Source organism: Filobasidium floriforme (assembly GCF_021052385.1).
Source record: "Filobasidium floriforme strain CBS 6241 chromosome Unknown HD553scaffold_36, whole genome shotgun sequence".
NCBI lineage: Eukaryota > Fungi > Basidiomycota > Tremellomycetes > Filobasidiales > Filobasidiaceae > Filobasidium > Filobasidium floriforme.
In genome coordinates, this window is record NW_025763657.1 from 38547 (window position 1) to 60870 (window position 22324).

Sequence of the window (22324 nt, forward strand, 5' to 3'; positions counted from 1 at the left end):
TCGTGAAGACCAGAGAAGGTAGAATTAAACTAACCCGGCCGGAATACTGCATTACCTTTGTGAACGTATCGGCTCGATAAGCTACCTCCACCTGGTTACATTGGCACGTGACGTGAGAATTTACCTGAATTACGCTATACAACCTGGGTTGGAGCAGACTATGCTGCGATGATCTTCGCTCTACTGTCACACTCTGGCTCTTCTTGTGTTGTTGGCATGTACAGCCACGGCTCGACGACGACGTGATCAAAGGCGCGCGTCATATGACGATTGCGTGACGTTTGATGAACAAAGGAAACATACCCTGTTTCACGACAAAATCGAGCTCGGCAGAGTCCTTTTCGCGAGACTATAGCAATGTCATGCATGCGATACAGCATGATGGTGCTTGCGAACGGCGAGCTTCCGTGACGTGATCGAAGGCTATCGAAAGGAGTGACCCTTTACACGAATATCCGATCGGTCGCGAAAAGACATAGATACAGTCAGTATCCGGGAGACATTCTTTCGCGCAGATGTCGATGGATGATGTAAATACCTTTGTATACTTTATACTCACGGCCCTCAAATCCCTGTACTGCCGAGAAGATGAGCTCTAACAGCACCTCTTCGGTTATCTCGCACGAGCCCAGCGACACGATCCGTTCCATTTTGACCGAGGCATCCGTAGATGGCGTCCTCTCCATGTCCAAAGCCATCAAGGAAGGCATCTCGTTCGTCGCTTACACACATCTAGGCGGAATCACTGAATTCGGCCAACTAGTTTTCGGCAACGGCTTTCGTTGCGGTGGAGCTGTCCGGCACGAAGGCAAGATCTATCAAAAGGTAAAATTCGGAACGTACTAGTCGCGCGCGAAAGTCTCCGGGCGCGACACGTCATCACCCTCGACACCGAACACCTGCTCATCCGTGATGTACCTCTAGAATTGTACCCTTATATCTCAGTGAATATTTGAGCTAGAGCTGTCGTTTTTAGCTCGTTTGGAGCGTATGAACTAGCCCGTAAATTCGACGCAATAACGAGTGCGCTAGACCCAATAGCAAGCGAGATCGAACTGTACCACCCAATTTTCGACTTTTTGGGCCCAAATGTGCGTCCTACCGTCGTTTCGGCACATTGCAGGAGGATATTGATGGTTCTGATTGCACGAACCCTGCTAAACCACAGCCTACGCTTAATTCGAGCCTAAGAACAGCCATTTCCGATCAATATTGACCGAGATAGCACTTTTGGACCTGGCAAGACAGCAAGCGAGCGAGCGAGGTGAATATGTCTGAATCAATTGGACGTGTTAATTGTCCCTGATCATCCTATATTGTTACAGAAGCATCATGAATGTACCCTTTAGTCCCTCCAAGCGTGGCAGAATCATTGGCATGCTCGATTGTGGCCTGAGCCAACGTGTCATTGCCGCAAGGCTTGGTGTCAGTAAAGGGGCAATTCATGATGCTATACGGAGGCAACGGGAGCATGGCTCCCAACAAACTCGTCCCAGAAGCGGCAGGCCTAAGGTTCTGGATGCTAGGGACCATAGGCGACTTGCCAGAGAGATTATGCTCAATCCTGGCAAGCCTTGGGAGCATTTTGCATCGATTTTTGGCACGTCAAACAACACTGTCAGAAAGGCCGCCAACTCCATGGGGTTTTACAAGAGACACAAGCGCAGGAAACCCTTCCTGACCCCCAAGGCTATCGCCAAGAGGCTACAGTGGGTAAAGGACAACAAAGATCAGGACTGGAGGCGAGTCATCTTTACGGATGAGAGCGCAATTGAGATGGGGTTGGACATCACTATGAACTGGACTATCAGGAGAGCTGGAGAGGAGTACCTGCCCCAACACCTGCAGCGAACCTTCAGGTCATCTAGGAAGAGCCTCATGGTGTGGGGGGCCATTGCTCATGGCAAGAAGTGGGACCTGGTGCGACTGAGCATCCCTCCAAGTGAAGTGCAGGAAAAGGGAAAAGGGATGAATGGGGAAAAGTACGTCAGGATGGTCCTCAACGGTCCACTCAAGCGGGCCGCAAGGCAGCTCAGGACAGCCAGGTGGCGGGACATCCTGGTGGTAGAAGATGGAGCTCCTTGCCATACTTGCAAGCTGGCAAAGGAGGCCAGATCGAAATTGGGTATTCCCTCACTCATCCATCCCCCCTCTTCTCCTGATCTCAACCCCATTGAGAACGTCTGGCACCTGCTCAAAACCAAGGTATCTCAACTACCCACCCGGGCCACCAACCTGGACATGCTTTGGGAGCAGGTACAGGCCTGCTGGGCGGATATAGACCAAGGATACATCAACAAGCTCATTGATGGTATGCCTGTGAGGGTGGAGGCTGTGCGGAAGGCGAGGGGTGAGGTAACTCGGTTCTGAAAATTCGTACTGGTAGTTTCATTGTACACCAGTTTGACTACGGAATTCGACTGCTGTGCGTTGGATATTGATGGAGATACGTAAAATCGAATTTTGTTACACCTTCACGAAAACAGGTCGATCGGCGTCGATGGTGCCCGCGCGCCCGGAGACTTTCGCGCGCGACGAGTACGTGCAAGCAAGGCTGTTGGAAGAGCTAGGAGACAAAGTCTCTGATGAGCATATCACGCTTGCAAAGGAAGCTGCCGACGAGGAGTATTATGGTACGGCGATAACGGCAGTGGCACATCTGTGGGGAGGTCCTCTTGGTTTCGCTCGCTGGCGAAACTTACGTGAAAGACACCATGGTATCAAAGTACGCATTCAGAGCTCCGATCGGCTCGACGAGGATACGAAAAAGGTGCTACAGGCGATTTTCCACAGTACGTCTACCGTCTCCTTTGTATATTGCGAGCGATCGACTGTTTATTCACGCTCGGTTGCAGGTTACTTTGAATGGAAGGCTGCGGATTATCTGATGAAAGTAATCATCGTTTTGGCAGAAGAAGCCTACTGCGTGGTATTCTCTGGGATCATCTCCTCGGAATTAGCATCGGCAGCATGCGGAAGGGTCGGTCCAAGTGGTCCATGTCAGCTATCTCCTGAACAGGCCGATCTCCTCAGAGAACACTGTCAACTGGATGTTGACAATGAGAACCTGTTCCTGATTCTGTAGATGAAGTGGACTAAAGAAACCTTTGGAAAGCTTCCATGCGCTATGACACTTTCTGCAAGCCGGTGTATGCTGTACTACCCCTATGTACATGAGAAATTATAGACTATGGTAGCATGGAGCGGTAGTACTGGTCTGAGCGGACTCAAGCAGGCCTACCCGTCTCAATCAGACGGTAAATGCTCTTAAGAATTGCTAGACATGACCCAGCACTAGTTTGGTGATCTGACCATGATGTTACTACAGCGCTCAAGTCTTTCCGCAAGGTCTCTGGAGTTTACCAGTTCAATGGTGTAACGCCCACCTTGAGGTTTGACCTGATTGCAAGTGCGCTACGCAGGTCAGATTCAACAACTTGACCTTCTCCTGTAAACTGAAGGCGTCTGCATGGGGCTTCACCTGGCACCCTGTTGAGATTTTGTTTACAGCCACTAGATAACTTGTAACCCTGGAAAGATAGTGAGCTACCATTAGGCCTGAGTCGCGTGACATCATATTATCGAATTTGACGAGTTTGACGTGAAGGACAACCACAAGCCGTGCTTGGCTACAGAAGGTAAGCCGGGCAAGACCATCGCATCTCGTACCCGGCAAAGTCCTTTCTCCATCATTATGGCGATCTCGTGTCAGAGTCGAATACAATGCCGCGGGACGGTAAATGCGAACAGTGACCTTCCGTGACGTGATTGACAAAGGAATTTCATAGATTTGCTTGTTGACCGCTCGATCATGAGAGGCATATAATCCTCCGTGTCCCGGCCATGATCTTCTGACTGAATCGTCTGTAACCGTCAGGCTTTATCGTCTCGGAAGCTGACACGCTCCTCCTTCTGACACTTGCCAAACATCAAATATGCCCGCCTCCGCGGAGAGTGTTACTTCCTCTACGCAGTCGACGCAGCCTCGCGATCCGATGTCGCTGGTCCTCCAATATGCCTGTTCAAGCTCGCATCCAGTATCTGCAGCCACCAAAGTCTGGCTTGGAGGCGATGCGACATCCGATGGATCGGACCTTCAGACAGGACCTTGCACTACAAGCGACAGAGAGTCCGAGGACCAGGAAGGCACATATTATCATCACAATGGTTGGAAATACTATAAGGTCCCGATCGAAGACTATGACAGAGCCGGCATTTCGAGTAGAATCGGTAGGGTAGTCTCAAAGCCAGAGCACTCGGTTTACCGCGTGTTGTTGCAATCCTGTGACGCGTCGGTCAAAGACGCATGTCAAGCGCTGGTCACCACTGCTGGAGCGGGACGTTGGGACGAACTACGACGAAGATGCCAGCACTACCAAGCCACGCTGGCGGGAAATCGAGACGTCAGGAACGACTTGAAGAAGACAATCGAGGTTACTCTGCTTAGTGAGTTTTTATGTTCCTTCAGGATCCATTCCCAAAGCTAATATTACGACCCCTGTAACAGTGCAGGTGTGCACGACCGCTCGCTTGCATCTCGAGCGAACGATAGTCGATTCGAATGGGCCGACAGAGAACGACAAGCGGGCGTTGTTGAGTTACGTCAATGCTGCGCTTATCGGAGCGTTGTGCGGCTATCCATCCCACACAGACAAGTACCAGGTTACTGAGGACCAAGCCGAGCTGCTCTTTCGTGTGGCTGAGGTCAACGTCAAGACCTGTAACTTGATTTCGGTCGTGTGACGAAAGTTATCGGCAATGCGCTTGAGCGCCGATTTCGGGTGGTAATCAACCACTCAAGCACGGTCATGTATCGCATATAAATCCGCCGAATTGAAACCCTGTCGGTATGTTTCCGTAGCTATCGGTATTCAGCGTGTGCTGCATACGTCAAGCGAGCATATGGGGTTATCGAGTTGCTGAAATCGACTTGAAACGTCTCAAGTAATCCCAGTCTCTCGGAGTACACCCCCTCTCGCCAGATGGTAATATTACCTATCCCAGAACGTTTCACAGTTGCAAAGCCGACTGCAGACCAGGTGGACTGAAAACCCCTCCTACAGCCTGATACTTCTGACCTTTGTGTTAAGCCGATATGTGTTGTATTACCAAGGATTGACCATGAATGTGAAGTCCAGACTGTGTATAGACCGCTCGCAACACTGAACGGCAATACCGGTATACCAGTATACGGTGGTATATTTCGACGGGCTAGGCATGAGATAGTACTGACTTGTTACCCTGAATATCCTGGCATACAACGAATTGTCTGGTGCGCGTGAAAAGCTTAGCATATTGACTGACCTCGATCGCTCCTCAGTAATCTTCATCCAGAGATCGCGCCACTTCTGTCAACTGAGGGCGATTGCTCGATGAAGTCAGTGATCTGAAGGTCACATAGCTGTCAAGCTGCAGCAAAACTTCTATGTACCTGTTCGAAAGATCAAGCTTAGGTCTAGCCTCTTAGATGGAAGAAGAAGCAGCAACAAAAATGCGCCGCGCTTAACACTCATCTTTGGGGCTATCGGATCGATCTAGAAGGTAAGCTCATCACGCTGGTCACGACATCCTCAGGGATCAATCGATCATGGAGAAGATCTCATGACCAGCGGAAGATTTGTCTTCGATCGACAATCCTCGATGTACATCGCTCTGTGAGGTACTAGTCTAGCAAAAGATATCAAATGAACACATGACCATCCGACTCCTGAATTCACGTCACTTGATCACGTCGGCAAAGCACGTCACGGAAGCATGTTCGTGCCAGCGAAGCAAAGAATCTTTCACGGGTCTGCTGACAGACAACATGACTTCCTTTGATCGTGCTCACTCACTGTCAAAGGGATCTCAAGTTAACAGCCAAGCGTGATCTCATGAGGATGCACTTTAAGGGTTCTGACCTTCACAAATAACCCTGCTACTAGCCGCATATATTCCCTACAAGCGACTCAAATGGGTACACATACCGTAATGGGCATCCGTGAAAATTGCTCTGATGCCGGCGGTGTAGCGGTAGTTCCTGTCGCTAGGGATAACGAACGGCGCTTTGCCACCATTATCACGAGATCGAGAACTGCCGATCACATCATCGAAACAAAGGAAATGATACGCAATATGATCAACCCGGATGCTTGGCCTCGTGATTGTTACCTGATCAGGTGGTTAATCTGATCAATGGCGCTCAGTAAGCCCCTCCGGTTCGCGGGCGTGATCGGTCGAGACGGGTGAGAACATATGATGCGGTATGAGGCGATCAAAAAGTGAGCTCCTGTGACGTGACCGACAAAGGAACGCCTTGTCTCGCATACAACCGAGTCTCGACGCTGAGAAGTATATAAACGGTCTTAGTCCAACGTTCTTCGTGAATTCCGTCTCTCATCAGTCGTCTCTCATCAGTCACTCGTCCTGTCCCTAACGATCATCAACCGGCCACTTTACGATACAAATGACCACCGATACGCTCATCTAACCATCATGCCCTTCTCTCCCAGCACCATCTCCTCTCACGGATGCCCTTTTTTACAATCTCTAGAGCAAGCTTATCCAGAGGGCTCCTACGAATCGACTGACCGTGAATTATTGGGGAGCATCTTGGTCGGAACCCTGATCGAAAGAAGCCTGTCTCATCAATCAGGGGCTGGCACGGGATCCACGACGTCCAACGAAAACCTCCAATCGTCCAACGAGACCGATGATGATGACACGTTGTTCAAGGTCGCTCATGACGGCAGGACGTACCCCCGCGTCAAACGAAAGGATCTGGAGATCAGTAAACTCTCTAAGGACATGAGCAGGTTGGTGTCCAGTGGCGAGTACGACCTATTCCGACAGCAACAACGGAAGGATTCTGAAGGAATCAAGACGATGCTCGAAAGCTTGGCTGGACAGGCAGACTGGCCACAATTCCGCCAGCAATGCAAGGACCTTGTTCACGAACTCGAAAGCAACACCGAACTCCCCTCGGATTTGAAAACCTTGCTCAAGAACGGACTTTGTGGTGAGTAGGAGGGTGATGGATATCATATCAGACATGCTGATCTATGTTCCCGTTCGAGATCCCAGATCGCTTGCAGGCAGAAGCGGCATCGCAGATCTGCGGGAAGCTTTTTGCCTCGCGCGATGTGCTGCAGCTGTTGCATGTCAAGGGGCATGACACTCCCGAGAAGCGACTTGATTTCTGGAGACGCACGATCAGCCCCGAGTCCACAGCCGCCCTATGCGGCTGGCCTGTCGGAGACCTACCCCATCAGTTGTCCCCACTTCAGGGCACGTTGTTCGGAATGGCAGGGGTGGACATCGAGAAGTCCGGCTTCTTCAAGATCAAGGATGGAGAGACTGCCTGATCATCACACCATTTGGAAAACTACATCACTGTCCCACCTTCTCGCACCCATTGAACGTCCTTACTCCGTACATGTTGTATTATCGATATTTCCTTTGCGCATCTTGAAATTTCTACGTCATTTACTATTACTTGAGATGGTCGTTCTTTCAGTTGTAGGTTGTACAGGCGTCCACTACCTTTGTCACATCATACTCGACGACGTGCTCGGGTCCTCGCGGACGATACCCGTCTGAGCCGCATGAAGCGCTACAAAGCGCAAATCCAGGTTGTACTTCCACTCCGACCCCCAGCTGCGTATCTCTTGGATCTCAGTGTCTTTACATCAAAAAATACATGAGAGGATTTGCCTTGTCTGTCTTGGTGTTGATGCACGATACCGTGGCCGATCCGCTCGATAACACGTTGAAAATCGCTGGATATCACATTGACGGATTAACCACACGGGGAAGAACTAAGACGATCGGTCACTCCGAAATCGCTCAACAAGAAGGATTCCGGCGTGCATTGTGCTACCGATCCGATTTCCCGTCTTCGTCTGATACACGCGTCACTGCGACACCATACTGTTTATCTCAGGATCAGGCTTATATAGTCCTGAAACTGGTCTCCCTGGATGTCGTCGGTTTTCTGTCGTTGAGCGCTGACGGCTTTGGTGATTACAAACTTTGCTGTGCCCAAACCTGTGCGCAATGAATCCTAGTCTGGTCTTGGGCATACGAGTATATCGCTTTAATCATATTATTGGTTTGTTCATGTTGTAACACTAGTTGTAAGAGCTTAGACGTAACCAGATGGTGATTGGTAGATGATCAAGAGGAACCAGTCGAGACTTCCTGCCTAGGCGTATCTAAGATAAAATAAACATCACAACGTAAAGCGAGCGGATCAAACCACACTGCATTCAATCTCGGATGGCTGTAGCAGTTGCCGCCACCATCTTCTCCGCCTCGACTAGTTCGCAATCTTCCTCCTGCAATGACTCAAGGGTTGAAGCAAGCTGCCGTAATCATAGCTGCTCGAGACCCATCTCCCTTCAAAGGTCGCTTAGCTCCATCCACTGGAGAAGCCTTTAGGGTGTGAGGTGCCACCAGCCTAATTCCCCTTCGATATGTACTGATGAACAAACAGCCAGATATTGGGCGAAAATAAGTGGGTCCGCCCCTTTCGTACGGTTGTCGAAGACGTTCAGATTCGATCCAGGCCCTCGAAGGAGATCGCCCAGTGTTTTGAAGTAGTGAATAGCGTCGCTCTCCAAATTGTTCTCCGAATGTGGACGGCTCATGGGAGCGGCCAAGCTGCAACTAAGGATTCCCAGTCCCGGGCAGCCGCGCAAGAGTCCTTCTAGACTTTGGAGGGATATATTTGCCTCGCAAACGAAGACTGAATACAGAAAACTCCAGGGCGACAGCCCTAACTCGATGATGTTAAGGATGGTTTCAACGGCAAGGGTCTGATGGGACGGTTCAAGTTCGTGGGTGTCCAGTTTCGAAGAGCTAATCCATTGCACTTCCTGCTTGGACCGGGATAAGTCTGACCCGACCCTCTCATCGTGTTCAAACAGCCAAGGTGGCCGTCAAGAGCTACGACACCTGGCGACTGTGTGTTTTGACGTCTGAAACCTTTCATCCAGACTATCCAATCCTTGACCTGGTATACATTGGATTCGTGGGTGTCCAGTTTCGAAGAGCTAATCCATTGCACTTCCTGCTTGGACCGGGATAAGTCTGACCCGACCCTCTCATCGTGTTCAAACAGCCAAGGTGGCCGTCAAGAGCTACGACACCTGGCGACTGTGTGTTTTGACGTCTGAAACCTTTCATCCAGACTATCCAATCCTTGACCTGGTATACATTGGAGGTATGGATTAAAGTCGAGGAATCGTCGTGATAATGGCTGTCAAAACTGATTTCTCAAAGCCTTGGAAATTGATTGAGCCGTTTGTAAAGATTCAGTCCGAGGACACCCTTCGGTACGGACATCAATAATGTATATACGCCCATGGAATAAATAGCAAAGTGGTCCTGCAGGGAAAAATCGTCAGGCAGTCAGCTCCAAAATGAAAGGGTCCCGATAATGATCATTGGTGATCGCTCAATATATCACAACCACGCTTAAACAAGGTGGCGAGCTTCCTTTGGCTGGTTCCCCTGTGATATTCCAGCTGCGGGTATAGCGAACCCTGCGTTGGATACCAGTACGAGGCTGACAAGGTCATCGTCGGATTCCACAAAGTAGGCGATAACAAAATCCCTATCTTCGAGATCAAGATGGACCCTTGATCTCGCTCAAGCAGCTATTGAGCCGGAAGCGACAGTGCTCAGAAAGAAGCATAACGATGGATGTGATCACGGACGGACAGATCTTGTGGTCTCGCTGGTCGGAAGGCTGTGGCCATCGTTACCATTGGCCGAGATAGGCAATCACGATCTAGCTCGCAATGCCGCATTGGCCAAATGGCCGCCAATATCAAAGGATCGGTTCCTCTATTCGGCCGAGTTCCGATCGAGGGAGATATTGTCGAACTGGTAAGAACTTGTCTCGTGATCAGAACCTTGGCAAAGAGTAAAGCATGTTGCACATGACCGTCTACCGAGAGAGATCACATGTAACTGGTGTCTCGCTGTATTCCATTAAGTTATTAGCAAGCGTGACGCCATACTAAGGCTCGTCATCTGACTTGCATTCTCGCTAGCTCAGGTCTGAAAGGGGCCAACTCGCGTTGTCAAGGAGGCTGTGTAGCGTGACAGCATCTCACCCCATTCTGTAAGCGCTGTGATCAAAGGAAAGGTCTTTTGCGACAGGCATACGAGGGTTTCCGTGAGGTTCTTGGCGGTTCAGGGCTTCCCCTCACCATACGCCGTCAACTCGAGATGGTTTCATCTGACGCGATCATCAGCTTCCGTGACGTGATTGAGGCGCGAGCGATGGCGATTGACAAAGGAGAGACACCGATGTCTCTGACAATCTATCCAGGCTCAGGGAGGATATAAAGCTTTGATAGCGGGTTTTGCCTTGCTCAAACTTAGGACACGATAATGAACGAAAGGAACTCCCAACCGCCAGACAGTCCAACATAGCCAAGCGATTAACAGAGAAATGGATTCTATTTGTTCATCGCAAGAAGATATGCGCAGCATGATTACGTGGATGGCCGAAAACGCTACCGAACGTTCCGAAAAACTTGGGACGTTCGATCATCTACTGTCTAGCGTTCTCGGCAACGAGACCACCTTCTGCCTTGGAAAATCTGCGGCAGAGGGGGACCTCGGAACGTCTTCCTCGGAAGAGCAAGAGGGAACTTCGGCTGGACAGCGGATCTTGATCCACGATGGTATGGTCTACCACGACTTGCCATCGGAGTTGTATGACAATCTGGCCAGCATGTGCAGGGAAATTACACCCGAAGAACTTGCCAAGTTCAAGGCTGAGTGTTCTCGGGGAGACGCAAAAGTCCAGAGCGCGATCGAACAGCTCACCCAAGGTACGGGACCCGCGAAATGGGCGAAATACAGAGGTGATTACAAGGCGATCCGAGCGACCGACACTGCGCAATCTTCACTGGCAAACGACCTGGAGGATCTTATTGAGGATTGGTTGCGCAGTAAGTGTAACCTGGACAGACGGGCGAAAGGAACCTTCTCATGTGTTGACAATTTATTACAGGACGACTAGAGGACGCCGCAGGCAAAGACGCTGGCCACCAGCTTTTCACTCAATGGGCGACTCTTCGTGCAAAGGGCTTCAGTCACGATGAGATCGAGCAGGTCAGGCAGGTGCGCATGTCATCGGAATTCAAATTTGCTTTGTGCGGTGTCCCCGCCGGAGGGAAACCCGTTCAGCTTATACCGAGAGAGGCAGCGATTCTTCGACATACCGATGTAGACCTCAACAACACAGCCCTTTTCAAAATCCTTGAAAATGAACAGGACTTCTCGTATGTCTGAGGAGGACAGCCAGAATCTAGCTTCCCACGTCACAGCGATGTAGTCATACGTTTGTGAAAATCTGCAATGTATCAGTGAAAGTGACTTTAGATGTTGTTGTATCATGTATCTGACGTGTGTCTTCCATGATCGTATTTCCGTTATTCTCCTCATTTCATAAGTTTACAAGCAAAGGTTTATGCCGAAGTCATTACCCTGCCTCCTCTCAATTCAATGGGAGAGATACACGAAACCTCACGGAAGCTTTATAGTCACGTGGCTTTTGGACAAACTTGGCTAGTACTATGAACGGCGCATAGGAATGAAGAAGATGGCAGTTGAAGTGATGAGCTGCTCAGAAGCTCTGATATCAGTCAGCAGATCGCAGCCTGGTATGTTGCTTTTCCTGACGCGATCACTACTAGCTTCCGTGACGTGATCCCAGGGCAACTTAGCTGTCCTAGTGCGTGATGAGAGAAAGGAGCGATTTTAAAGCGAATATCGATTGAGACCATCGCAAAAGGTGTATAAAGCGCCACAGTTCCTTACTGTCAGTACATATGACAGAGTTGCGATCTGTCCTTTCTTGTCAACTTCTGTCGTTGGAATCATCCAGCTTTTCCCAATCAACTGTCTGAACGCAAATGTCTTCTTTCAGCAATGATTCCACCGCACCTCGTGTCGAACTCAACGACCTGATCCAATCGATCTTGAAAACTGCTTCTAAAGTTTGTGGCAAGAGCCTTAAGGAATTCCTCAATACTGGTTCGATCTTCGAAAGCCAGGAAGTCAGCCCCGCAGGCACATTGAATTACGGACTTGCCTCGACTTTTGCCGACGAGGAGGGAAAAGAATTTTCGCTCGAAACCAAACCAGCGGTAGTTCACTCTCACAATGACAGACAGATGATCTACAGAGACGTCAACACGGAGAAGGTCAAGCGGAAAGTCGACGACCTTGAGGCTCTGTACCACAACATAAACGCGCAAGTTATCGATGCCACGGCAAATCAGGACAAGCACGACCAATCCGAAAAATGGATTATTTTCCATGCAGCTTGTCGGAAGATCAAGGCGACCCTCAACAAAGACAGAACAGTCAAACGTGAACAGAAAACACCCATTTGGCATGATGCCTTCAGTGAGTGAAAGCTATGCCGACATCGTTTAACGGGATATTTACATTGACTTGAGCCCTTACAGATCGGCTGGGCAAAGGTGCGAGCGATCACATCTTTTCCTTGTGGGAGGCGAAGACCTGTAGTGGTGCGCAGGAGAACCAGGTACTAGAAATCCCTGAACTGATGAAAAGAAGTCAAGAGATACAGGTTCGGCGGGTTCTTTGTGGCCTGGATGGGGGAAACCCCAGAAAGATATCCTCGAAGGAGGTAGAAATGCTTCAGTTTACCGGTGTCGATTTCGACGACAAGGCTCTGTATGAGATCGTCTGAGGACCTCGTGAGAGCAGTCAGATGACACGCGCTCGGAGCCGTCGACGGACTATCTACAAATGCCTCCACACTTCAGACGCAGCGGCACCACGATTGTATGCATAGATTCTTGTACAACCGATGATAGGGAAAATAGCATGACATCTGTATTAAACGAATTTGTAACGTGTGACATCGTTCGAATATGAGTCTCGATAACTGAGAAGTGAGAGTTCGGTGCATACCATGTCGACCCTCTTCCTTGAAAGGATGTACTCCTCAGCACGTTCAAGATCGCTGTGCAAGAACAACTAAAGTCGCATTAGACTCCAGCGAATAGAAACAATCACGAGAATGGTTCTTGCCGTCGTGCTACACGCCGAATAGATGGAGACTTACCAGCCAATCTTTTACTATTTCTACTCGAATAGCCATGGAGAACGAGGTCCAATATGGCCACACACCGTTTAGAAAGCAGCTCGCGCATCGACGTCGCATGCCTGGATCGACTGTCTGTAGATCTTCAAGCCCCGGAACCACAGGTGGATGTCTTTTTGTACAAATCTGCATGCTCGAATTATTTGCCGAGCGCCAGTATCCATGGCATCATTCAGTCGATAGCAGTTTGGGGTGATTTCGTTTCTTGCGGCATAGGCAAGCTTCCGTGATGTGCTCGTCAAAGGAATACCTCACCATGTTTGATGCTTCTCGATGACTTTCACGTATATAAGCATCGCAGACCTTAATTAGATCGTGGGGACGCTCAAGTGACAAGGATTTAGCAGAACACAAATTTGGAACATTCCCTTACTTTTACATTACCGTCGAATCGAAAGTTGATCAAGACAACACGGTATGCCTTCTCTCAGTGATCAGATGACCTATGGCCCCCTAGGGAGCTACAACCCCACCGAAAATGATCTAGATGCCAGCAAGATCATGACTCATATTCTGGATAAGGCTTGCAGCTCTTCACAAGCTCAATCAGAAGCTACGCGGTCCTCTCTACAGAGCGCTCTGATCGAAGGTCCCACTCGTACTACCACCTTCTGCAACGCAGACGAAGAATTCTGCCTAGTCGTTCACGAAGACAAAGAGTATCATGGGGTAAAACGCCACGACTACAATCGGGCCATCCTGACGGGGTCCCTGGGAGTCGAAGTTGGACCCAAAGAGTATCTCGCCTTCAACGCTCTGCGTGCTAGCATCGAAAAGCAAGTTGACGCCGCTCTGGAAAATCTCGGAAACCATTTCCTGAACGAGGACAGAGTTGATTCAAAGGCCTGGGTCGTATTTCACCAAGAGTCCAAAGCGATTGAAGCGGCTATCGATGAAGACCGAACGGTTACTGGCGGCTGGAAGGAAATAGCTAAGAAGCATATAGAGGATGTAGCTTACAGTGAGCGATCTCGATCCCAGAAAAGACGATATGTCTGATAATCTCTCGCTTACTATAGACCGACTCGAGAATGGTGCTGGCAGTTTCGTCCAATCGATACTCGAAGCTCATGAAGAGAAAATCCAGGAGAAATTCACCGACATCAATCGACCCTACGGTCATATGAAACACGATTTCGCTAGCCTGATCGTTATGGTCAAGACGTCAGACTTTCAGCGCGCTTTGTGTGGCCGGGCTCGAGAACGGGAAACCATATCCTATACATTTGGGTGTGTCCCACGTACTACACTTATATGCAGGTATAGACTTTGGTAACAAAAAGCTGTTTCGGATTCCGCCACAAAAATGATTCCCGTAGAAATATCCCTTCCCCCATATTGTACAAGAGATATCCCGCTCGTGCCGTTTGTATGCAACTTTGCGCATCTTGAATCTCGGCTGTTTGCTATTATCTCTGCAGAGGGTGCGTCGGACAGAGCGGAACCCTACGCGCAAATGATCAGTACTTGCTACTGGACAACGCAATCGCAGCAGGCGAGTCTGCGGTTCCGTTTTGAACGATCGACATGATGTCGGTTTTGATATTGCAGGCCACTCGTGTAGTCGTGTATTCGCTCATTATGGGACAGGCTGCTGTTGTGAATGGTATCGGAACTTGAAGACATGCCCCACTGCAAATTCCCCCGCAATCGCTAGTTCCCGTCATGGATGGCTAAGACGAGACAACCATCCGGGCATCTTTTCTACTTTTGAACGCTACGAATGAAACCTTGCAAAGGCGAGAATTTGGATACTACAGACCGGTAAACCGGTACGGGCAGCTAGGAATGTCTTGAGCAGAAAAGATCCGATGGCGGGCGAGACAACGTGCAATCCCGGTGTTTCTATACCATATAACGTGACCAGGACAAATACTGGAAGATCTACCCTGATCAAACCTATTCTCCGACGCCTGATGAATTATGCTGTGCGCGTACAGCGCGTGTGGGTACAACTCAGCAGGCGAGGTTGAGATTCAATGAGTACTTAACGCACATATACTGGACGTACTGTGCTTCTCCGGAAGGATACAGGAAGCAAGGCTCGAGGGAAGTCTGTGGAGCTACGTGGCGAGACGCCCTCCCACACGAATTTGCAGTCTGGATAGATGCGCCGACTGTTACCAGCGCTTCAAGTCTTCAAGACGTTGCTATCCTAATTACTCAAATGCAATAAGAAAAGTGAGAGCAGTAAATCAAACTTTGGTGCTGACCTCAAACGTCGAGCCAGTATGTCGATCATGACCGATTCAAATGTATTGTTGGCAGGCCGATAAGTAGGGATGACGAAAAGAATACTTCTGGTCGCTTTTCTGTGGAATGACAAGGTCAAAGGGCCATCAATCAGTCGAAGCAGGGCGACAAGATATTATCCGATTATTATTGTATAGCCAAGAGCTTACGGTCACTCGACCTATCGATCGCCTTGATTGTTGTCCCACATAACGATGCTGGATTCAACGGCCTCGTCCGTCCTAGGAACCTGTAAAGATATTAGATTCAATTGGGTGTTCGATTTGATAATCGTCTGTGGTGCCTCACTGGTGGGATCATGCATCTGACCATATCGTCACTAATCATCAATGGCACAAATGTCGTGATCAAGCCTCTATACCCCATCGCTCGTGTTTCATCTCATGCGCGACAAGGATCAGCTATGGAGCTTTAGCGCGCGCCTTGTCGCTCGCCACCAAGAGGCGCCTGTTGCCTGTTGTGTAGGTCGTGCGTGGCATTGCAGCACTATGAAGTGATTGACGTGACAGAGAGGACTTGATCTGCTGATCACTACCATCCGCTCTACAGCTTGAGAGGTGAACTCTACCATCATTGCCTGGAAGGTACTAGACATAGCTACTCGGGCCGCAGTAAACCCGAATGTTCCAGATCCGATACAATTCGTGCTTCAGGCGTGACACAAAGGAACGCAACTAGGAACCCCATTCTTCTTCTGCCTCTCAGACGAATTGCTTATATCTTGTGAGCGATGTGCTGTTATGCGCGAGAAGTCAGGTCGTTTCCAGCCGCACAGTATCCGCCGAATCGACCCATCCAAAAACTAGACCGGTGGATCAGATCAGTATCTCCAACCAGAGTTCGAACTTGACCAGGCAACAACAGAATATCAGTGATGTAGTAAAATCGGTTCTCCAGGCGTCGGGTATGCCTTCTGAACTCATGCCATAAATCTGGTGGGGCACGGATTCACTTCACGGTCCGGTCTTCATGACCTCCCTGCTGAGTCTGAATGTTGAGACCGCAAACGGAGAGCTCACGATTCCATGCATAGCCCATGATGGTATGGCATATTATGGAGTTTCTGATGACGATACTCTGAAAGCTATCCTCTCAGGGGAGATGGAAAGGAAGATCGATGAGGAAGAGTTCCAGAAACTCCGCACACTTCTCAGTTCGACCGATGCACAAGTCCGACAAGCTGTGCAGAAACTCTATGAGAGCCATCGGGCGGCGCGATGGCAAGAGTTTCATACGGATTGCGATCGAATTGCAGCCACGATCCAGGCGGATCCAGACACCACCGATAAAGTGAAAAAGCAGATGGACATTGAGGTCTTCAATGAGTGTTTATTACCGTTTCACTACGGTTTGTTTAACACCTTCTTACTGAAACTTATTGCAGAGCGGTTAGGAAGAGGTGCAGGCCTTCACGTTGAATTGTTGCTCCTATCGGACGAAAAGGTTCATCAGATGAACCGCGTAGATGCTGCTGGACTTTACACCACGGTCCGTACGCTTCAGTATGAATCCGCTCTGTGCGGTCGACCATATCATGGAAGGCCTTGCGACATAGATAAAGAAGAGGCTGTCGCGATCTCTCGGTGTACTGGTATCGATTTTGGTTTGAAAAGCCTATTCAAACGCATCACTGAAAACTAGAGAAATAGCCAATGAACTCAGACTGTACATACTAGACTCAAAGCCCGCATAGATGATCATCCGTTCGGCTAGCCTCCGGCCTCAGTCATTCGTATAGAACACTGAGAATCGCCGGCAGATACAAAACAAGTGAATCTATATGCTGTATCATATCACAGGCGATAGAACACCTGATAATCGGCTTTCTCCCAGTTCGAATGATTGACTGTCTGCAGTCTCAGGCCGTAGCGTCGTAGCAATCACGAAGGCATCTGACACAATGTGGAGAGAGTTCGACATGAGACAGGAGCGGCCCTCGATTCAGCCTATTGCAGAGACTTGACTAGTACTTCCAAAGAGACCTGCATTATCGGCGCCCTATGGCTATTCCTGAATCAAGTCGGCGCTCCTGAGTGGAAGTTCGAGCAGTTACCAGGACTTTACATGGTAGAAGATCTCGATACCTTCCGCGATAGATCTGAGCTACCTGAAGACATCGTAAATGCTACGGTTGACTGTCTAAGGATCGTCAAGGAGAATGAGGCCCTGGTTCAAGGAGGTAAACTCGTCTGAACCTTCTTCCTGTCTGCCAATCGATGCATGGTGATCCATCACTCCATCGACATTGTGATGTGATAGATAGACATTTTCGACTACTACCAGCAGAATGTGATATTACATTGTTCTGCTAAACGAGAAGGCTGCTACCCTCGAAACAGTGAAACAAGCTTTAAGCCTTCGAAATCAAGAGCTGACCATGGAAAAGCAGTGAATACTAGGCGATGTTATTGGTCATTCAATGGCGCTCAAGGCCGTCTCCGGGAATCATCACTGCTAAGAGATCAAATTAGAGCTAATGCAAAGTGTAGTACAGTATATTGTGCACTTGAATGGGCAGGTAGCTCACGTCATTATTATGACGACTAATGCGAGTCGCCCGCTGACGAACAGAAGACAAAGGAACGATGGGTTTGTCGCGTGATCATTCTCCGCTCGCTCTCGTAGCTCTTAATGAACATTCTCAGCCAAAAGATCTATATAGAATAAGTGGGTACTGTATTATCTAGCGCGACTCGGCACTTTTAAATCGACCTGATAGTGATTGTCCCATCCTATAGGTGCGCATATCCTTTTCATCTCGAGCCACTGCCGTCTTTCTCCCTCATGAGTAGTCAGCGAACCAAACCATCGAATTCAACCTCCAGCTTCTCTGACGGGGCCATCGGACTGCCTCAGTCGCAAGGATGTGACCCATCGAGCGGCACGGACCGGAACTCTACTGGTACTAGTGGAAATGTTCCTATGGCTCTCGGATACTCGTTTGAGGAATTCTACCTTCAGTGTTTCTACGGTGTATCTACACCGTCTGCCATTGCGGATCCTGTTCCTCTTGACCTGGAATTCCGGATAGAGTTGTCGATTAGGCAAGCGAAAGAAACGATACGTATGCTCGGCATACTGGAAAAGGTCCGGGGGAAGCACGAAGTTTCAACAGAACGAGACCGGTTGACAGATTGGGTCAAGTGGTGCAGGCAATCCCGCCGCGATCTTTTGGAGCGCAAACACTTGGCAGATAGCCAAAGAGTGATCGCTGAAATTGAGAGTAAGATCTCATCACAAGTAGACCCTCAAGTTGGGGTTGCAGCTGATTCTTCATCTGTAGTGGCTGCTCAGACGATGTTTGAAAAGAAACTAGGCAAACACAGCGGGGACATCCTGGTGCCGGAAGTCATGAAGGTGTTGAATGGGTCAACCCGCGAGATCGTGAGCGTCAACGCGAAGCGATGGAAGCAGTTGAAAAAGCTAGGGGATCCTGAAGGGCTATTTACGCTGGAGGAAGAGGACGATTCTACTGGCGGGGCCGACGATGCGCAAAGTCGGGAAAATGAGTTAGACAACGAGCCTCCCTGGTACTGTATCTTCGATCATGATGTCTGATGGAGACAGTGTGAAATCTTGTCTACCAATCTTGACATCGAAGTATCGATTTGAAGCCCAAATTCTGCGAGCCAGTTGGCGATATGAGCGATATAAGACACCATGGTTTGAGGGATGGTGAGCATTAGAGATTCGCACGGCACCACCACAGCGCAGCACACTCGCCCTGCATGATGATATCTGCGGACCACGAAGGAGCAGGCGGAGGGTGGTAGCGTGACCTGCACTCATAGTTGTTCCGGGTCACAGGAATTTGCACCTCACCGATCCTCTTTGATCTAACGCCAGATTCCTTGAGAGTGGATGGGACTTCTTATATATTTCATGGATACAGTTCAGGAAAAAAAAACGCTGGCGCACCGGTCCTGCGTCTCTCGATCTGCAAGGCAATTGTGTGCCCTGCTATCCGCTTCCATCACTAGGATCTTCTGAAACGATCGATTGCTTAAGGCAGCGTTTCCCCATGTGACTTTAGGCAAGGCAAGTGAAGCGATCTATGGCACGAGTCGATAAAGACTCTGACCGCCTGATACAAGATACTCTGTCTGCAGGATTGATAATACTGCCATGTGGCTGTTAGCAACTTCCCTGCTGGCAAATGTCTGATAGCATGACAGTCCAGCTGTATTGAGATTCAGTGAAGTATATCTCATATGATACACGAATCATGTTTCGACTTCCCTACGCCGTCCACTAAAGTCTCCCAAGCCATCATCTTCCCGCGTCCGAGGAGTGCGGACTCGGAGGTAGCGATGGACGTCTCGTACTGACAAAAGATTGATTGTCGTCATCGGGTTCCGAAGTTCTGCTGGAAAGCGTTCCAGTCGCAATGCTACGGTCGAGAAAAGAGATGAACTCATCAGGATCAACGGCAACGGAAGGGAGCGACGGATCAAAGTGCGCTATCAGCTTCGCTTCCGCATATGCAAATCGCAGATCCTTGGCTTGAGCGAAGTCGTGGATTTTTCCCAGAACGATGGCTTTGTTCTATCGGTTTGAGGAAAGATGTTGAATCTGCGAGATATACGCAAAATGTTGAGGCAATCTAGCAGACATCTTGAATAGTATCGATACCGATGCAGAGGAGGGAATAGAGGATGCTCAGAATCGCAGAACTGTTCTGGCATAGGTTAGCCTTGATCACGTTCAGCTTATATCCTTGAACTCGGTCAAGCTTCTCCGTGATCCGTCAATCGATGTTTGGTTCTCGACAGTCAAACAAAGGAGGCTAGCTCATACTGCCGTAATATCACGTGTGCATCGCAACATTGACACTGGAGAAGGCTGTTTCGTTGGAGAGATCCTAGATCGGAGACGAGGGATGTTGTCGAGATCAAACCATCATGGAAAATGTTATTGTCTGTACAACTAGTCTTGCGTGTGCAGACCATCGCTGCCGGGGACATACCAGCACTAGACTCAGGAGGATGTCATACTATCAAGATCGTGTGTCGATTCACCCTGACAAAGGAGACTAACAGGTCTTACGTAAAAGGCAGTGTCAGGTTTCTGCTCTTGCTCGCGCGACATGCTGAGACTTGCAGTGGTTCGTCGATATCGAACTGTACAAAAAGGAAGCGGAATGTTCACGATAGAATGACGAGTCGCCATCATCGAGAAGCTACCTGGAGCCGCGTATATAAGCTATAAGCTATGAGCAGTCTCGCGAGATCGATGGATACCGCACAAGCTGATACCGCGAGATACCGTTCGGCACCGACTCAAGCATCAATCTACGCAAACTACCTCGATATGAGCGGGACTATACAATCATCAGCATCAGGCAAATCTTGGGAAGATCACTTCCAATCGACCTTGGCTTCCATCACCTCGGATACCAACCGCGGCATGTCCTTGCTCACCGAGAACCAAAGAGCCCATCAAGATACTCTGCAGGAACTCTTGACTCTGACCTCGGCCCATACACGCGTATCCGGTCCTGTGGTTCCCCCCACGTACAAACGCAATCATACCGAAAATAAGGATGAATCTCTTTCCGATGCGTCTCCGTCGACCACGAACGCTCAAGACCACACTCACTCTGTACCAAATCTCCTTCCAAGGTACGACTTTGCCGCAGCCGTGTTCGAGGAACATCGAGAAAGTGTGGATGTCAATCGCACCGATGTCCTAGTCCAAAAACTCAGGGATATTCACGAGCTTGCTTTCAGAATCGACCAACCGGTCAAGTACTCGCCTCAGGCATACCGAAACGGTAAGTCCCCATAGTCTCCCTCCTCATCGCCGGGTGTGCTGATAAGGAGTTTTCCTTGAATAGGTCTCTGGAAAGAGGCCTTCGCAGAGCCGCTGGCGAAAGAAGGCATGAAAGACATTCGTCCGGATATCTGCATGGTACTCAGCGGGGAGAGTCGGTATCCATGCGACGTCACCCAAGCCGAATGGGCCATGTTGAGCGGGATCGGTTTGAGTGCGAGATGGTTCAACATCTTGCCCGATACACCCGCCCCTCAGCCGGAAGATCCTCGCAACGGCAATGTCGATCGGGAACAGGCGCAAGACGAATTGTGATGAAACGTGACCCAGGTCACATCACACAGAAAGAAACGGCAGACTTGATTGCGACGATTGTGCCGCTTTGGCTTGAATTTGTACTTTTGCTCGTTCGATGCGAAAAGATGTGATTGTTTAATCAGAGATCGGGGTTGCTTATAGAGGCAAGAATCGAAGACGACCGTTCGTTGAAACACAGGGAGCGCAAAGCCCTTAAATTGTGTCTATCATAGTCGTTCGCAGAATTGCAACGATAGATTTGACTCGTCTGGAAGTCACCCGTCGCGCACACAAGCAAGCTGCTGTTATCATACAGTGAGTAGCTACATAGCTAAAGCCGAATCGAGCCCCGAGCAGGCAATTCAAGACGAACGATCGACTGGTCGACGTATCAGGAAGTCACAGGAAAGGAACAAAGTAGTATATCCAGCTCTGGTAACGGAAGGCCTGACTGTCTTATTACATCGTTGCAAGTTCAGCAACACCCAGATTTCTGAGGGCGGCTCGCTGGAACGAATCGTCTTGATGTTCGGGACGCCCCTAAATAAGATTCTTCAAGGACACCACTCTCTGACATACCCCCCGACAATCACAAAATACCGCTTGTGCCACCGCGCTGATCGAGCCGAAGCTTATAGCGCGACCTGGGGCTTGAGACGATCACGTGACACCCTCCTACCGCGATCGAATCCACCTATCCCTGGCGCGCGTGAGAGATTGACAATCGCTCGGGTTCACAATTTTTCTCTGCTTTACTAAGCTAAGAGACGCGCCCACGCATCGTTCGCGCGAACACGAAGCGAATGATTCAATCCCCATCAAACAGTAAACAAAGTCTCCCCGCGAACACGAGATGACCCGCGAACA

The 22324-nt window shown here is 49.5% G+C and overlaps 6 protein-coding genes across 6 annotated transcripts; all 6 read left to right on the forward strand.

Moving 5' to 3' along the window:
- Positions 1-1332: 1332 nt before the first annotated feature.
- On the forward strand, positions 1333-1584 carry HD553DRAFT_278699 (uncharacterized protein; the record flags this gene model as incomplete). The annotated part of the gene is made up of 1 exon (XM_046178066.1): positions 1333-1584. A coding segment is annotated over one exon (252 nt), but the record flags the coding sequence as incomplete, so codon positions are not given.
- A 2351-nt stretch (positions 1585-3935) lies between these two features.
- Positions 3936-4743, forward strand: HD553DRAFT_327354 (uncharacterized protein; the record flags this gene model as incomplete). Its single annotated transcript, XM_046181809.1, has 2 exons — positions 3936-4446; positions 4469-4743. 2 exons carry the CDS (start codon positions 3936-3938, stop codon positions 4741-4743), a joined length of 786 nt encoding a protein of 261 aa, XP_046032356.1.
- Positions 4744-6415: 1672 nt separating this feature from the next.
- HD553DRAFT_366101 (uncharacterized protein) lies at positions 6416-12718 on the forward strand (the record flags this gene model as incomplete). The annotated part of the gene is made up of 13 exons (XM_046184093.1): positions 6416-6997; positions 7063-7289; positions 7502-8027; positions 8301-8419; positions 8907-8943; positions 9101-9137; positions 9705-9870; positions 10038-10108; positions 10480-10946; positions 11009-11279; positions 11643-11660; positions 11927-12408; positions 12471-12718. The coding sequence occupies exons 1-13, from the start codon at positions 6475-6477 to the stop codon at positions 12716-12718; spliced, it is 3192 nt and encodes a 1063-aa protein (XP_046032357.1). The 5' UTR covers positions 6416-6474.
- Positions 12719-13552: 834 nt separating this feature from the next.
- On the forward strand, positions 13553-15311 carry HD553DRAFT_327356 (uncharacterized protein; the record flags this gene model as incomplete). Its single annotated transcript, XM_046181810.1, has 5 exons — positions 13553-14096; positions 14155-14291; positions 14557-14559; positions 14687-14741; positions 15076-15311. The coding sequence occupies 5 exons, from the start codon at positions 13553-13555 to the stop codon at positions 15309-15311; spliced, it is 975 nt and encodes a 324-aa protein (XP_046032358.1).
- A 1046-nt stretch (positions 15312-16357) lies between these two features.
- HD553DRAFT_366105 (uncharacterized protein) lies at positions 16358-18946 on the forward strand (the record flags this gene model as incomplete). Its single annotated transcript, XM_046184094.1, has 5 exons — positions 16358-16905; positions 17344-17567; positions 17652-17776; positions 18127-18179; positions 18214-18946. The coding sequence occupies 5 exons, from the start codon at positions 16358-16360 to the stop codon at positions 18944-18946; spliced, it is 1683 nt and encodes a 560-aa protein (XP_046032359.1).
- A 1653-nt stretch (positions 18947-20599) lies between these two features.
- HD553DRAFT_327358 (uncharacterized protein) lies at positions 20600-21475 on the forward strand (the record flags this gene model as incomplete). The annotated part of the gene is made up of 2 exons (XM_046181811.1): positions 20600-21161; positions 21225-21475. The coding sequence occupies 2 exons, from the start codon at positions 20600-20602 to the stop codon at positions 21473-21475; spliced, it is 813 nt and encodes a 270-aa protein (XP_046032360.1).
- Between the last annotated feature and the right edge of the window lie 849 nt (positions 21476-22324).